Raw genomic sequence first — 15,569 nt, 5'->3', positions numbered from 1 at the left:
AGTTTGAATTAAAGCACAACTTTTTTCTCAAATGCCTGCTATTGACCAAACATCAATGGTTAAAAAGTAACTAACACTCTGAGTAGTGTTTGAGAATAATCCTTTGTACTTTGACTCAGGTATTATTTTGATACAAGTATAGTTTTACCTGTAACTGAGTAACTTTACTCGTACTTTCATTACTCTCTCCACCACTGGTTATACACTTCTGACATGTTTTGATCATTTCCAATCTGATGTAATCTAGTATTTTGGACATAATTAAACCTGGTTTTGCCAAATCTCAACTGCAGCATTCTCCTAAACAACTGAAGTAGCTGGGGACTTGTTATAAAACGGAAAAAACAACCAAAAATAAATAAAATATACTCCGAAATTTTACTAAAACTTTGCAGAATGAGCTATTAGCACTTCCTGTTTGCAGTGAAGCTGTGGCTGTACAGACAACTCTCACTGGATTACTTTGATACTGAAGAAAACTTAAAAACAGGATTTTTCTAAGGCAAGTTCTGCCCATGTAAGGAGCTTTTTTGAGGATTTCTAAGCAGATTTATGCTTCAACGCTGTTTTGCTGTGAAGCTCCAGAAATGTTTTGTGGACTGACTTTCCATGAGCATGGAGGGAGGAGATGATGACTGGCTGAATGAATGATTTGAACTTAGCCAACAAAATAAAAGTAGCAGTTTTATTCTTAATAATCTGGTGGAAAAAACTGCCTTCAAGTGGTAACAGAAGGTTTGAACCTGACAGTGACGAGGACACGTGGAGTTCATGAGTTCAGTGATGTTAGAGTTGCATCTCTGAAGTCACAGTGACACGAGGTCGAGACTGAAATAGTCTTAAATCAGATTGTATCCGCAGCATTTTCAAATCCAATCAGTTCAATTCAATCATTTCTAACGTCATTAGTGAAGGCTAACGACGACCGCAGTAATGCCACTGATGACCGATTTCATGAGCTTTATCTGTTCAGTGTACGCTTGGATTTTTCACCAGTAAACCACAGGAAATAAAGTTTTTCTTGACGAAAACATCCAATTCAAATCAGTTAAGTGCGGATAATAAAAGTCATGTGACTGCAGGGACGAATCTCGGAAAAAAAGAGCCATTAAATCATTCTGTGTTCACCAGGAAGAAGAAAACATAAAGCCAGAGGTTCAAATCTAACATGGATACTTGTTTCTTTAAGGTTCTGTGGTGCCACGACTTGGACCAGGTCATCTATACACATCAAAAAAATTAAGAAAGTCAAATTCTGGCTCATGCGATGTCATTTTATTATTGACTAGGTGGGATTTGACTGATGTTCACAGATGTTTTGCACAAGTGACTTTTTTTAAATCAATACCAGAATCAAAAACAAAGTTAACTCAGATTCAAGGGACACGATAATTACTACTCATATTAAATTAAAAATATTAAATAATACACGATGAACAGGAGATTTAGTGATCAATTTAACATTTTATTAACTTCTTCTTTTTGAATGAATAAAACTCCTCATTTATGTGACACTTGGGCTGTTCTGCCACTAGGAGGCGACAGTGCTCATTATTTCTCTTCATCAGTGTTTTTTTTTTGTCTCCCATCATCCATCACTTTCTCTTCCTCTGTCTTGGCTTTCTTTCTTTTTGCCCTCTCCAATAAATATCACCTGTATCTCCTCGACTCTTTCTTATTCTCTCACACTCAGTTTCATCAGCGTCTCGTGTGTTTCAGAGCTTCTTACTCGCCTCCCTCTCCTTCTTTTCATGCTTTCTCTCTCCGTCCTGTGAAGGATTGAGAGATCATTCAGGGTCTGTCAGCACAGGAGAGGAACACTCAACTTAAAGGTCCCACTTAAGCCCTCGGACGTCAGCCCCTCCCCTTTGCCACTGCGACCTTTCACCTTTCACCCTTCCTCCAAAACAAACAGGTCACGACCCCCCGCCGGAGAGCAGGAGCCACAGTAGCTTAGGGACGAGACGGGAGGAGAAAGACGCCGATGGGAACCGGTTTTTCCCAAAACTGTCTCAATGAGTCGTCTTTTCTCTAATAACGTCGCCCCCAGCTGGTCGGAGCAGAAGACAAAACGCAGCGTGAAGGTCGATCTGTTGACTTTACTTTGAGCAGGACGGCTGCAAATATAGTTTGATTAAACACAGTTAATAACCTCTTAAGTTGCTTTAAAGTTTAAAGATAAGTTTTGTCACGTTCACTGACATCCTTCCTCACTCTCTGACGTATCATGTTTCCCCGAAGTTATAGCAACAGGCGACCAGACGAAACGCAACGTAACCTCGAATTAACTTGTGGATTTCTCTGGGTGGGAGCATTGTTGGAAAGATTTGGGATAATGTAAAACAAAAGAACAAAATATAACAAAAGTCTGGATGTTTTTCGACATTTTTATGTGGAAATGTGGAAAAGTTTCACTGGATATCATTGGGATTTTTTTCAAAGTTTGTGATCTCCGCTCATATTTGGGTTTGAACAAAGTTTGGGTTTGGGCTGACGGCAACAAAGAACCTGCGTCGTCTTATCTGCACTCGAACACACCGCAAAGACTACAGCTGACCGCCAACTGCATGAGAGGAGATACCTCTTCATACCACCAGGTGGCGGTAGTCTACTGATATACACACTGTTGCTATTATAGCCACTTCTAATCGAGAATATGTCTGATAAAATGTTGATGTCACTGGCGAAGAGGCGGTGGTCGGCTAAAAAGCCACCGACAAGGGCTGACAGGGGTCGATGGTGCGGGACACGATGCAACAACGAGGACGACAGACGCTCATCAATGGCCCCGACATGTCAGAGCCCACAGATGAACCGCAGCGGTGATGAAGGTCGGAGAAGTTGTGAATAAAGTAGCATACAAATCAAAGATATGTCTGTAAAATGTAAGAAAAAGTGAAAAATGGCTCCAGGTGACATCTTCATATTGCTTATTTCCAAAGCTGGAAACAGAAAATATTTAGAATATTTATTAGATAAATTATGATAAACCAAAAAGCCACAAGCCCTTAAACCCCTCCTCCTCTCCTGAATTCCTGCATAACACTTTCATAAAATGTCGTTTTTGTGGCTTTTTGTTTCGCTCACTAAGACTCTTCTGGCACTGAGGCCACAATAATGTTTAATTCAGCTCATTATATTCCTGAGTTTGTTCACCGAGGCTTTTTCTTCTGTTTCAAGGTCACCTTTATTCTCCTCGACTGACCCCGTCCTGCCTTTCACCTCCCTCTCTGACCACTCAGACTCTCTTCATCTCTCGTTTCTTCCTCACGTCCTACGTCTCAGTCTGCAGAAGAAGAAAACCTCTACTCTTCTTCCTTTATCTGAATTTTGCTTTTATTTTGAAACACAAGCGAAATGTCATTAAAGTTCACTGACTGATATTTTCCACGTTGTCTACATTAGGAAACAGAAGAGCGTAGATAAGATCAGAGCATGTGTTGGTTCAGTGTTATCAGGTGTTATCAGGTAAACCTCCTCTATTGATCAGCTACTGTTTGAGTTGGGACACCGACAGGAAACGACCTCTGACCCTCCTCTCAGATCGATCAACAGATACTGAGTGTAAAGCTCCTCCGTGTGTCGTTCATCTGGAATGTTTGTTTGATCGATTAACAGGCTGCTGTCACCTCCGACCTTTGACCTCCCCTCTCTGATAGAAGCTGCTTGAAACGTTGGAAATGAAGAAATTGAGACTTGTTCTGATATTAAACTCAAATTAAATCCCAGGAGGACGAGAGCTGCTGATTAAACGTCTTTGAACACGCTCATCTTTTGGGTGGACGGTGAACTGAACGTATCCGTTTGCGACTCATGAATGTGAGTGTCGTTAACGCTGACACACTGTGTTTTAGCCGGCATGCGGGCATCGCTAGTGCAACTGGCAATTTGGACGCAACCACAGGTGTAAGACAATTTATATGAATATTTAAAGGAGTTTTATAAACAAATCAGAACAGATTCCAGTGAAAAAGCTCACATTTTTATGCACATTGTGCCCGTCGGGTCTGAAAAACAAAGTCAGAACGCCGGCCACGTCAGCAAACAAATTTGAAAAGACACAGTTGAAGGATCGTGACAGTCACCAGAAAATCATTAACAAAGGGCAAGATCGCAAGTTGTTATTAACACCCTTGACACGTAGTCAAGCTCATGTACCCACTTCAAATGGGCTGCATGCTTACACTTTAGCTTAGAAGCTACAATGGCGATTTTGGCTTTAAAAACAAGCTGTAAATAACTTATTTTCATATCATTTGGGGGGTTGTTTTTTTACGTTTTAAAAGCAAAAAGTCTCCAGCTGCTTCAGTTGTTTAGAGGAATGCTGCAACGCTGATTTGCTGTGAAGCTCCAGAAATGTTTTGTGGACTACGAGACTTCGCCTGACTTTCCATCAGCATGGAGGGAGGAGATGATGACTAAAATTACATTTTTCGGTGGACCTGTGTATGTTGTTGCTATTGGAGTAGTTTTAGCTCAGGTGCTAACGATATCCCAGTCATCGTTGAGTCCCGTCACACTCCTGTGGGATCAAGATTGTTTGCGACGTCCTGATTGTTACCAGCGATACGATGTTGCCTACGATACAGCACCTAGAGGCAGGACGTTTGATATTTTTATTTGTAGTCTTTGAGTGCAGAATCCAGAATAACAAGCCAAGGTCAAGTCTGCTGATGCAAGATGTCGAAACAGACTCCAGCTTTTGTTCCCACAATGACGCTGAGCGGGAAAACTATCAGACATTTACAGAGAGAGAAAATCTGAGCTGAGCTGCAACAAGTGATGGAGTGGAAAAAAAAAAACGATCCGAGGGCGAGCGAGCGGAGGAGGAAGAGCCGATGAGAGAGTGGAAAAAGACACGGAGATGAACAGACAGATAGAACGAGGATGATGAAGAGCGTGACGGAGATGGACCGACTCCCTCCGAGATAACAGATCGTCATGGCGACCGGCCTGTCAGTCAGTCTGTCAACCACATCCACTCCTGGCCCCATTACAGCACTCGGCCTCACCCCGACTCACACAATGGCTCTTCTGTGTGTGTCTGTGTGTGTCTGTGTGTGTGTGTGTGTGTGTGTTCATACCCACAGAGCCATTAGCAGGTACCACAGAGCCAAACCTCCCCTCCACCCCCCACACCACTACCCCTCCATGTATGAGTGACACTGGAGCCCTGATGGCTCCCCAACCCCCTAAAGACATCACGGCGACACAGAGAGTCCCGTCTTCTGAGGGGGGATGAAGGACGTGGAAGTGTAGGAAGTGAAAAATGCTTTTTTTTTTGCTAACGGCGAAGTTTAACCTGATTTTAACCTGGATGTTACGTTATCCAGCATCAGAAAAGGTTTCCTCAGAAACTTCCCCAGAGAGAACAAGATTATGCTGCAAATCAGCTGCTGGAGCTCACAGAGATAAAATTATACTCATATTATTAACAGTAAACAGTCGGACTTTAAGAGAAGTTTCGTCTGGTTTTTGCATAATTTATACCTTCAGCTGTTATTAAAGGACAAGTTAATGTCAGCGATATAAGCATTTCTCATTTTCCAGCAAATTAAAAAGTGATTGATTGAAACAAGCAGGTAAAATCTTTGTAAAGTGCAGATTGAAATGTTAATATGTACGTTAGACAAACATCAAGAGTAGAAACCTTCAGTAATTCAAATTACAGTTTTTGTTCTTTGACTTTGAAAGAAAATCGAAGCTTAAAATTGAGCAGGCAACAACATGCCGACCGATGAGAAGTGAAACTGAAAACTGATATGTGACTGATATGAGTTTGTGCTCGAAGGAAAGAAGAAAAAGCCCCGTGGCATCTGGGGTTTAAAAAGTTTTTAGGAGAAAAACAAAGGCCAAATTCAATACAGATTGAGCCCTGAATGTATGTTAAGTTTATGAGTGTGTGTGTGTGTGTGTGTGTGTGTGTGTGTGTGTGTGTGTGTGTAAGGGGGGGTTAAAGTAGAGATGAAAGGCCGGCCATTGCCTGCTGATGACTGATAGCATTCAGCAGGGCTTTGGCTGATGTCTGCCTGATAACACAGAGGACGGCTCAGTCAGACCGCAGGCCGAGGAGAGCCTCGCAGCAGCCAATCAGAAGACAGCAGAACGGATATAAGGTCGGATAAAACGAAGGTTGTATTTGCCATGAATCAGTATAAACTGTACGTGTTCAAAAAGACATGGAGTCCCGTTTAGTAATTCCAAATAATAGCCGATCCAGACTCCCTTAAGAAATCGCACAATTTTGAGGGTTGAGCTGCGTGAGGAGAAACTTAAAAAACTTTGTGAAACAGCAAATACAGATTATAAATCATTGGGGCCCTCTTCTAAATTCGGCATTAAATGCAAAACATGAAGTTGTTTGTTTCCTTGTAAAAAGAAGACAAAGTTTTAAGCTACTTTTTTGCCACCTGTGGAGAATTGGCCCCAGACTCCCTTAAAAAATCCTGCAATTTTAAGAGTTGTTGAGTAAGTAGAAACTTTAAGACATTATGAAACACTGTCTCTGACAAATTCTTAATTCTTTGGGCCTTCTTGTAAATTCGGCAATAAATTAAAAACATGGTGTCTGTTTGTTCCAGTGATGTACGTGTTTATTTGCATACAGAGCTGGGAAGTGAGATCACAAGTGGAAACTCAAGACGCATGTCAGGACGCCTGTTAACGCCAGGTGTGAACTGACGAGCTTAGATTAGACTAATGAGTGAAGATAGCGAGTGTTTGAGCCGTCCTGACAGTGGTTTATCTCGCAAGCCCATTGGAAACAAGCGTTTTCCACGGACATGTTGTAGAAAATTATATCAGGAGTGTTGTTCGGTGTGTAGAGTATATATTAAGGATGCAACAAACACACATGGACTTGGACACACACACAACTTGCAGCCTTCAAGTTCACACCCGTGTGCTTCCTGCAGGGCAAACACTCCGGTCATGTGACGCCTTTTAAAAAACCCAAAACCTCTCATTCAGCCGATGTGGAGGCAGTGACACAGAAAAGCCTCGCTGCTCCATTCTCATCCCCTAAAACAAAGACCTCTACAGCAGTAACGGGGGGGGTGGAGGGGTGGTGCCGGGGTCGGGGGTCAAAGAGCACATGTTCCAGGAAAGAGTCGTCCCCTAACGTTTTGTAGGCTGGTTTTAATAGTCGGGCCGAGCCAAGACAGCGTGACGACAGGCATGTCTGTTAAAACAAACAATCCCCACTTCATGTTTCACTGCAAAGTTTGTTGTAAATCCTCAGAAAACAGTTAGGAGTCGCATTATGAAGTGCGATCCTGCACTCGCAAACTCCTTAAACCGTTAAAAAAACATCCACCACAATGAAACCACCATATTTTTTATAAAACTGTTTACAAAAGTGGTTCAATGCATCAAATCTAACAATCCACACTCCTCGTCTCAGCTAACATCCCGCCAAAGCTTGCGTTTCAAAGTCCTGTCGCAGTCTTACAAATGTTTCCCAACCTTCCGATAAGAAACACAACACACGGCTCAATAATCAGCTTTTACAAATATCACTATCAGTGCTTAAGGAGGTCATTTTTGATCCTATCGGCCCGAGTGAAAAACCTGCAACAGCAATTACACGCCAAGGTGCGAAGAGCAAACAGGGCGGGCGGCCAGTCATTCAAATGTCACGGTGAAAATAACCGTCAGCTCTGAAACAGATCTGACGGTGCAGAACCAGAAACTTCTTACCAGACACACGCAGGTGATGCAGGGGTTGTCGGTGATGTTGGGGATGTGCAGGACTTCTCCTTCGTTCTCACAGCTGGCCTCGGTACCTGTGAAGGACAGCAGGGAGGTGACAAAGGTGAGATGAGAACGTCAAACAAGCTTCTGTTAAATAAACTGTGGACAAAAACAGCAGATGACTCATGAGCAGAGGTAGATTAAAGTTTGTTCAGCCTGACCGCTCACATGAACTTCTTTTCTAGCAGAAAAGGACAGACAGACAATGTTAGTGATATTTTTAAGGGGTGGTGGAGACCAAAAACAGAGCTAAAAGAGGCTGAATTTTGGACTTTGGGCACTGACACACCACAGCGACATCAAAGAAGTAACAGCGACTACAGCCAACTGTCACATCGCCTCACATCACCTCTGCCTCGGCCAAAAATCTGCACTTGAACACACCGCAAAGACGACAGCTGATGACCAACTAGCTTGCACATTTAGTGCCTGCGCAGAGGAAATAACTCTCGAGGTGGCTGTAGTCTGTTTTCGTCATTCAAAGCAGCTTTTGCCTCAATTTTCACACCACTCTCACTCATATAGCCACTTGAGAATATGATAAAAAGTTGCAAATGGCACTGGTGAAGAGGCAGAGGTGAAAAATAAACACACTAAATGGGTCATCATGGATACCAAACGGAGGGATTTCTCTTGCTCTCACTTGCTCAGTTGGCCGAAAAGCCACTGAAAAGGGCTGGCTAGTACCAACACCCGACCGTAGGACTGGTGGGTCTGGGCCCTTACGGGTGATAATATGTCAGTGATGTGTTTACAGCTTGTTCTGCTGCCCCCAAGTGGCCAAAAATTCAATTATTGCTACTTTAACTTTTTGTTTGTTTGGTTTTCATTCGCCCAATTTTGAGGCTGTCGAGCCGGCACCACACAGACGACCAGGACCACCACTGATTATAAATAAGAGCCAGACTGATACTGGATCTTTGAGGAGGATATCAATAATAATATCTGAGAACAAAGAGAAAGTGTGTCGGTGCTGGAGAAGAGCAGCAGTTTTATTATTTTTATTCACTGTCATTACATCACAGCTGCTACACCTGACTGTTTAACCAACATTAATAGGCTAATATTGACCCTGGTCTTATATCTGAAGGTGCGGCATGTTTTGAGCAGATTATTTAAACTTGGTGTTTTTGTTTGTCCGTCCAGGTAAAAGCAGTGTCATTTAAACTGAGGTCTTAAAAAACGTGAGTCAGTCAAGTTTGTTACGAGAGCAAATGTAATCTGAACCAACTGCAGGAAACGACCCCAAACACAAGGGTTTATGGGTAGAAGCAGACAGATGTCAACATCGCACGGCCAGCAGTTCCTCCAGCAGTGGAAAGAAACGAGGTCCGGCCCGATGCTCCGCTGTTTGTTCATGTGCCAGCTTTGTTTTGACTCTCTAAAAAGGACAACTTCCTTCCCAGTAGGAACTTATTGTCATGAGCTGGAAGCCCCGGGTAAACCCCCCCCCCCCACCGCTGACCGCTCTGTTTGAGTGTCAAACTACTTCCTGTTTCTGGTCATATATCCTCCAGCTGATCCTATCTCTGCTGTGGTTCATCTGTTGTGATGATGCAGTTTCTTCCTCGGGGAACATTTGAGGTTTATCTCATCAAAACACTGTAAAGCTTCGACGCTGCACAGCGATGAAAGATTTCTCATTGACACAAAAAGATTGAGACATTTCTGAGCAATATTTGTTCTGACTTTTATCAACGTGGCCTCCTGTGACCTCCGACTCTCGACCTGCTGACTGCTGGTTTGTTGAAATGTTGATAAGAATTGACCGCAAGCTAAATGTCTTTCCTGAACTGTGAATGGCAGTGTAATGGCAGCGTTATTCAGCATTTGATTGTGGGCAGATTCCCTCGTTAGCATGTCCAGCTATCAGGGCCAATCAGCACAATATTAGCTAATTACAATCATTTGCAGGTTACAGGTCAGCCCCACTTTAATAAGGCCTGGTTTACGTTTACCACATCCACAGTGTCGTTCACCACACACAGATTTAAGCTAACGGTAGCAGCTCTGTCCTGCTCTTAGATTTACACAAGACTCAAACAAGTTTGTAATGAATTCATTGAGCTAACAATATCTTGATTAGCTAGCTGGCGATAGCAGATATAATATGCTTGCGCCAGGTGTCATTTCAGCCAAAAACAAATGAAAAGTATCTGAATTCTCAGCCCAGTCGCAAAGATAAAATGTTAGCAGGCAACGTTTCTGCAAACTCGGATGCGTTCCAAGGTTGACATTTGCTCCACGTGTGATATATCACGATGGTGGTGTTATCACAAGACAACACGGCTGCCAAGCTCGAGTCACACCGCTGAATATTTCTAAATACACCAGGTGTTTTTGTGGCGTAAAAAGTGTGTGTGATCTGATCGTGGCGACTAAAATAGGAATGTCAAGCCAAATCATGATGCTTTCCAAACCCTAACTAAGTGGTTTTTGTGCGTAAACCTTATAAAACTCAACCTAAACAACCGTAAAGTTGCAACATAAAGAAACGTTCAGTTGGAATCAGAAAATGTCCTGATGTGAGGAAGCAGCAAAGAAAACACATTTTTGGCACGGGGCTGAAAGAGTTAATGTTTGAGCTCCTTTAAACAGAAGATATCTGACGTTTAACTATTGAAATCAATCAATAAATTAACAATGAATTAGACTCAGACCTGAATAGACTCCAGCTTGTAACTGGATCTAAAATGGAAGCGACTACCAGAGTCGGAGAGAGAGAGCGACCTCTAACCCAGGAGAGGTCACAGAGTCCCCCTGCTGTCCTTGAGCTCCAGCCCCCTTTTAATGACTCTGCACTGCTTTCTCCAACTTACCCCGTCCTCTTTACCTCCCTACAGCTTTCAGTAGCTTCAGCTTGTGTTTGACTTTGATTAAAAGAAAAGGTTTGAAGTGTTTTTATCACCGTCTGTATACAGAGAGAGGATCTGTACGGATGGACACGAGGTGAACGCAGCAGCTGACAAACAGAAGAGGAAGGTATTTTGTCGGACTGAAGACGAGGCCCCAGAGACCGAGTCCCTCCCCTCCTCTCCTTCCCCGCCCTCACCCCCCACCACTTACAGCCCTGCCAGTTTAATTACACTCGAAGGCTGTAAATTTTACAGTGGTGGTGGAGTCGGCAGGGTTCGTCTGCTCTGCCAGAATCCACAGGCTGGCTTCTCAGCTGAACTCAGAGACAAGACGGCACGACTCGCTGCCAGGAGGATCCATTGTTGTTGAGTTTATTCAAATTTAGTCCATTAACAGCCCCGATACAGACTCTGCTCAGATCTTTCACTTGTTGCCGTTTGACTCTCAGCTTCAAAAGAACAGAGCTAATTTCACCACCTTTATGTATTTTAACTCATAACAGTTTGTCATATTTTGTCAGATCATCACTTGATTAATTAAAGATTAATTGGAGCTTTTTGAAAATAAAGAAATACGTCAGTTTAAATTCATTTATAAACGATTATACAGAACTCGAAGGTGTCAGATATTGTTAAAGAACAGTGATCCAACTAATCCATGAAGTCTGGGAGGTTTTTGGTGAAACTGACAGCAGCTACAGCCTCGTATCTAACTGGAATGGCACTCAGTAGAGCGCATACCTCAGCCAACATCTAAATAAGGCTGATTCTTTTAAGCAAGATTCATCCATTATTCCCTGAGAAATAAATGAAAAATGTGGGGAAAACGCCTTGACAAGCGATGTTAAAGAAACTTAGAAAACATTCCTGCATCCGCATTAAAAGTTACCGGGTCTATTCTGGGCCGAGACCCATCCTCCATCCAAGTTTCATGTGAATCAGTTCAATAGTTTTTGTGTAATCCTGCTCACAAACCAACGGACATGAACTCTAAAGTAACTTTTATTCAGGGTTTCCTCCAGTCGAACCACGTCAGCAGCCCTTTTAACTTTAAAGAGGTCAATGGTGAGTTTATAAAGTGGATCTCAAACCCCAGAAGAGAAACAGCAGACAGTTCTGACGAGCAACAAGTGTCCTGGAGCAGATTTAATCCAGTAACGCTGCGGTTATGAACGCTGTAGAAGCCAACAGGATGACCTCTGCTACCCGCTGCTCCACCTGCTGCAGTGACACATTCAACCGCTCGACTGCAAGAACTCAAACCGCCCAGAACCCTCCGGTCTGTGGTTCAGCAGACAATAGACAGGATGATACAGTGCATATTTGGGATGCCAGGTGGAGGAATCTGATCTGCTGCCTGGGATCAGGACGGTGCAGCCTCCTCCAGCTGATACACAGAGGTGCTTACTGCTTCTCCCTTCACTGTTTCATGTCAAACAGATACACGTGTCCGACTGCTCAGAACCCATCTGGTCCAAGTTTGGTTCCCCCCATCTGATTCTCATCTCTGTGTTTGCTTCAGGAGCAGAGATAAGAGCCAGGAGAGGGGGAAACCCTGATGATCTGACATTATTCTTATCAGCGCTTGGAGCGGATGTGCGTAAAAAGTTATTCCTGTCTTCATGTTGAGGTCTGTGTTAATGTTTAAAGAGCTGAATCCTCTGATCTGAATCAGCTTTAGCAAAGATTTTTCTCCTTTTTGTAGATGAAATCCGAAACTAAATAAATAACCACAATCAAAATCTGGTGTCCAGTCTTCAAAGCAGCAGAGGAGGAAGGTCAGCCGGGAGTCCCCGTCCCTCACCCGGCTGCTGATAAGACGCATACAGCGCGCACCACCACCACATCCACCTTTCATTCACCCAGTTTCTTTTATTCTCACTTCTCCGCGGCGCTGCAGGGCAAACAAAAACGATATCCTATGATGCAATGCGGCTGTCAAAGGAGGAGCGGGCCCGGGGAGGGAGCGCGTCCAGCCCGGGGAGAGACAGAGAGAGAGGAGCAGCTGAACCAGAGCTGGCTAAAGAAAGTGATTTACACGTTTACAGCCTGCTTTTAACTCAAAAAGTGGGTTAATTATAACTTCTGGTGGCGCAAACAACAATTTGAGTAAAAGATCACTTCTAATTTTACGCAGAGCTTTCATCCTAAAGATCTAAATCCGTGTGTGATCCCCCTTAAGATTTATATAAATTACTTTGATATTGACTCATGTCATCGTGATTTATGTCGGAGCAGAAAACTACCTCTGCAAAACAAACAAGCTCTGCTGCAGATAACAAGCTGGATTTTGGTGGTATTTCTCCTCCAGTGCAACCCTGAGGAAGGGAGACCGATTCGTTTGCGCAGCGGATAACCCGGGTTAAACTGAGAACCGAGTCCAATTTCATCATCCAGCACCAGACTCAAGATTAAGACGCTTTTAAAAAATCAGCAAAGACGCCAATTTTTCAGACATTTAGTGCAAAATATAAAAGGTGAAGTTGTGGGAAGTGTTTTTACGCATTCTGTTGATTCCTTCCTTCCTGGTGATCACGCACCAAACTAAAGGCTTCATGCATTCTTCAGCTGACCACCACATTACCTCTTTGATTCAAATACAGACTGAAGGAAGCGCGGAGACGCTGCAGACTAAATAACCGGCGGGGTTTGGGTAGATTTTTACGCACGGTGGGTGTTTGTGATGTGTCATTATGAAGCCGTGTGATCCCCTTTAATCTTACCTGTAATTAGCGGAGAGGAGGACCGGGGCGTTTGGAGCAGCAGGAAAAAGCAGAAGAAAAACCTACAGGTGGACCAGGAGGGAGGGTTCGAGCAGCGGAGCAACATCATCGAGTTTTTTTTTTTCTCCTGTCAGAAAATAAAAATAAAAAATCAATCCAGAAATCAAGATCCACGTTCAGACTTCTCTTTTATTCCAGCCAGGAGAGAAAAAACCCTCCTCCGTCTGTCAGTCTGCGCTGAAATGCAAAAAAGCGACAATCAGCCAGACGCGCGGAGATCACACCGACATTAAAATGACAAAGACGCGCCGGCCGGCAGGAGACAGCGGGGCTGCTCATGTCATGCGCGGAGAAACAGGAGTCCAGAGGTGAATTAAAAACATCTTCAGGATCAAATCAGTCCCCAAAAATCCTGCAGATGAAGGAGATCCTGAGAGGAGCGGAGGGTTAAAAGGTTCTGAAAATGGATTTCGCTCCTCTCCGGCACCCAAACCAAAAGTGTGCGAGCTCAGATAAACAAACACAGCTGATTCACAGCAGCTGGAGAGTTTTTAAACGGACTCTGACTCCCCGAAGATAAGTGAAGTTTTTTTTCCAGGAGTGGACGCGTCTCAGTCTCAGTCCGTTTGGCACATGGATGCTCGCTGTCCGGGACGGAGGAGTGGACTGCAGCCTCTCTCTCTGTGTGTGAGCAGTGTACAGAGTCGACCTGCCTCTCCTCCTCCTTCTCTGGTATTAAAGCAGACCTCTGGTGTCGGAGCGCACCACAGAGCCAGAAAGTCCTGCCTCCTCTGTGAGCGCCGGGACCTCCTCCTGCCTCCAGACCTCTCCAAAAAACCTCCTGCAAATCCTCCAGACCCTCTCTGGTCCTGCGCTCCAGAGCTGCTGCTGCAGACTTCTCCCAGTCCTCCTCCTCCTCCTCCTCTTCCTCCCTTAAGGAGAAACCCTCCTTTTGTTATTTTAAGTTTTTAATAATCACAGTGTCTCTGTCTGCTACTGAAGCTCTGTGCGCTATAAAGCTGTGTGTGTGTGTGTGAGAGAGAGAGAGGGAGCTCTGGGATTCAGTTTCATTACACGAACCAGGGGAGCTACATGTGCTTCATGTCTCTAGGTTGTAAATGTAAATGTTTTAATAGAAGAAGAGAAACAAAGCAGAAGAGACAGGAGGACTGAAGTGAAGCCGGCCTGCAGAAACAGACACAATTCAGCTTTTCTTCTAAAAATGCCCCAAAATTTGAAATAAAATACTTTTTGAATCCATCATGTCTTCTGCCTCAGAGTCTCCCTGGTGACACTGTTGTGGAGACAAACATTTTTTCTTTAATTTTAGAAACTTCTTCCTTTGTCTGAGTATTTTGTCGACTTTATTTAGAAACGAGCAAAAGCCAAAAAGTATGTCGACACTGCTGCCTTCATGTGTACTTTTGGTCTGAAGGAAAAACCTTAATTCTACAGCAAACAATGATTTAGACAAAAATATTCCTCCATTTTTGTGCCTTACAGTTTGTGATTGTCTCGTTCCTGTTTCGACATGACAACGTGCACAAAACAAGTCCATAAAGAAATGTTTTTCCACGGTTTGGTGTGGAAGATCTTGGCTGGTCTGCAGGATCCTGATGAACTGGAGACCTGAACACCCAAAAAAATCAGCGTTGGACCTCAGCGACGCTCTGAATGGGAGCAGATCCGTGCAGCAATGGGATCAGTTGTTTCCAAAGCACGATCAGGCAGACCCAAAGCGACGCCATCATCAGTGGATCAATACATCAAGACACAGAACAGACACAGAATTCACTAAATAAACAACAGAAGACTCCAATCAGCAGTCGTCCTGTCAAAAGGAGGTCTTCTTGTTGTGTCTCAGAGGACGAGCAGCAGTTTTTAAACCACTTCTCAGGAGGGAAACAAGACCAGATGCTCGAGGTCGGTGAAGAAATATGGAAAAAGTCCGTCGCTGCTCCGTTTATGTACTTGCAGCACGTTTCAGATCAAAATGTGACACCAGTAAAGTTTTGCTGAACTGAATATTCATGCACTGGTTTCAGCCATCTCACTTGTGGTTGTCAAAGTTCAGTCAACGACCCGATTGGGGCTCTTGAAAGGGTCAAAGGTTCCCAAAGTGGGGTCCTGGAGCCCCTCTAGGGGACACTGAATGGACCTTGACTGGACCTGAAGTCAGTCCAGAGGGAGTTTACTGTCATCTTTCTTCATTTGACAGAAGCAACTTGTTTAATCCGTC

At 43.8% G+C, this 15,569-nt stretch overlaps 1 protein-coding gene across 1 annotated transcript in view; it reads right to left on the bottom strand.

The window, feature by feature from the left end:
* The window catches only part of bmper (BMP binding endothelial regulator), a 29,035-nt gene extending 15,067 nt beyond the window's left edge, over positions 1 to 13,968 (bottom strand). Inside the window, exons 1-2 of the mRNA XM_073485688.1 lie at positions 13,331 to 13,968; positions 7,699 to 7,784 (exon numbers count right to left, since the gene is read on the bottom strand). Of these exons, the coding sequence (XP_073341789.1) occupies positions 7,699 to 7,784; positions 13,331 to 13,439 (195 nt within the window). The 5' untranslated portion in view covers positions 13,440 to 13,968. The remainder of the gene's footprint in view (positions 1 to 7,698; positions 7,785 to 13,330) is intronic.
* Between the last annotated feature and the right edge of the window lie 1,601 nt (positions 13,969 to 15,569).

Source organism: Pagrus major, chromosome 17 (genome assembly GCF_040436345.1).
Source record: "Pagrus major chromosome 17, Pma_NU_1.0".
In the NCBI taxonomy this organism is placed as follows: Eukaryota; Metazoa; Chordata; class Actinopteri; order Spariformes; family Sparidae; genus Pagrus; species Pagrus major.
The sequence above is the reverse complement of the archived record's forward strand: the minus strand, read 5'-3'. Positions and strand labels throughout refer to the sequence as shown.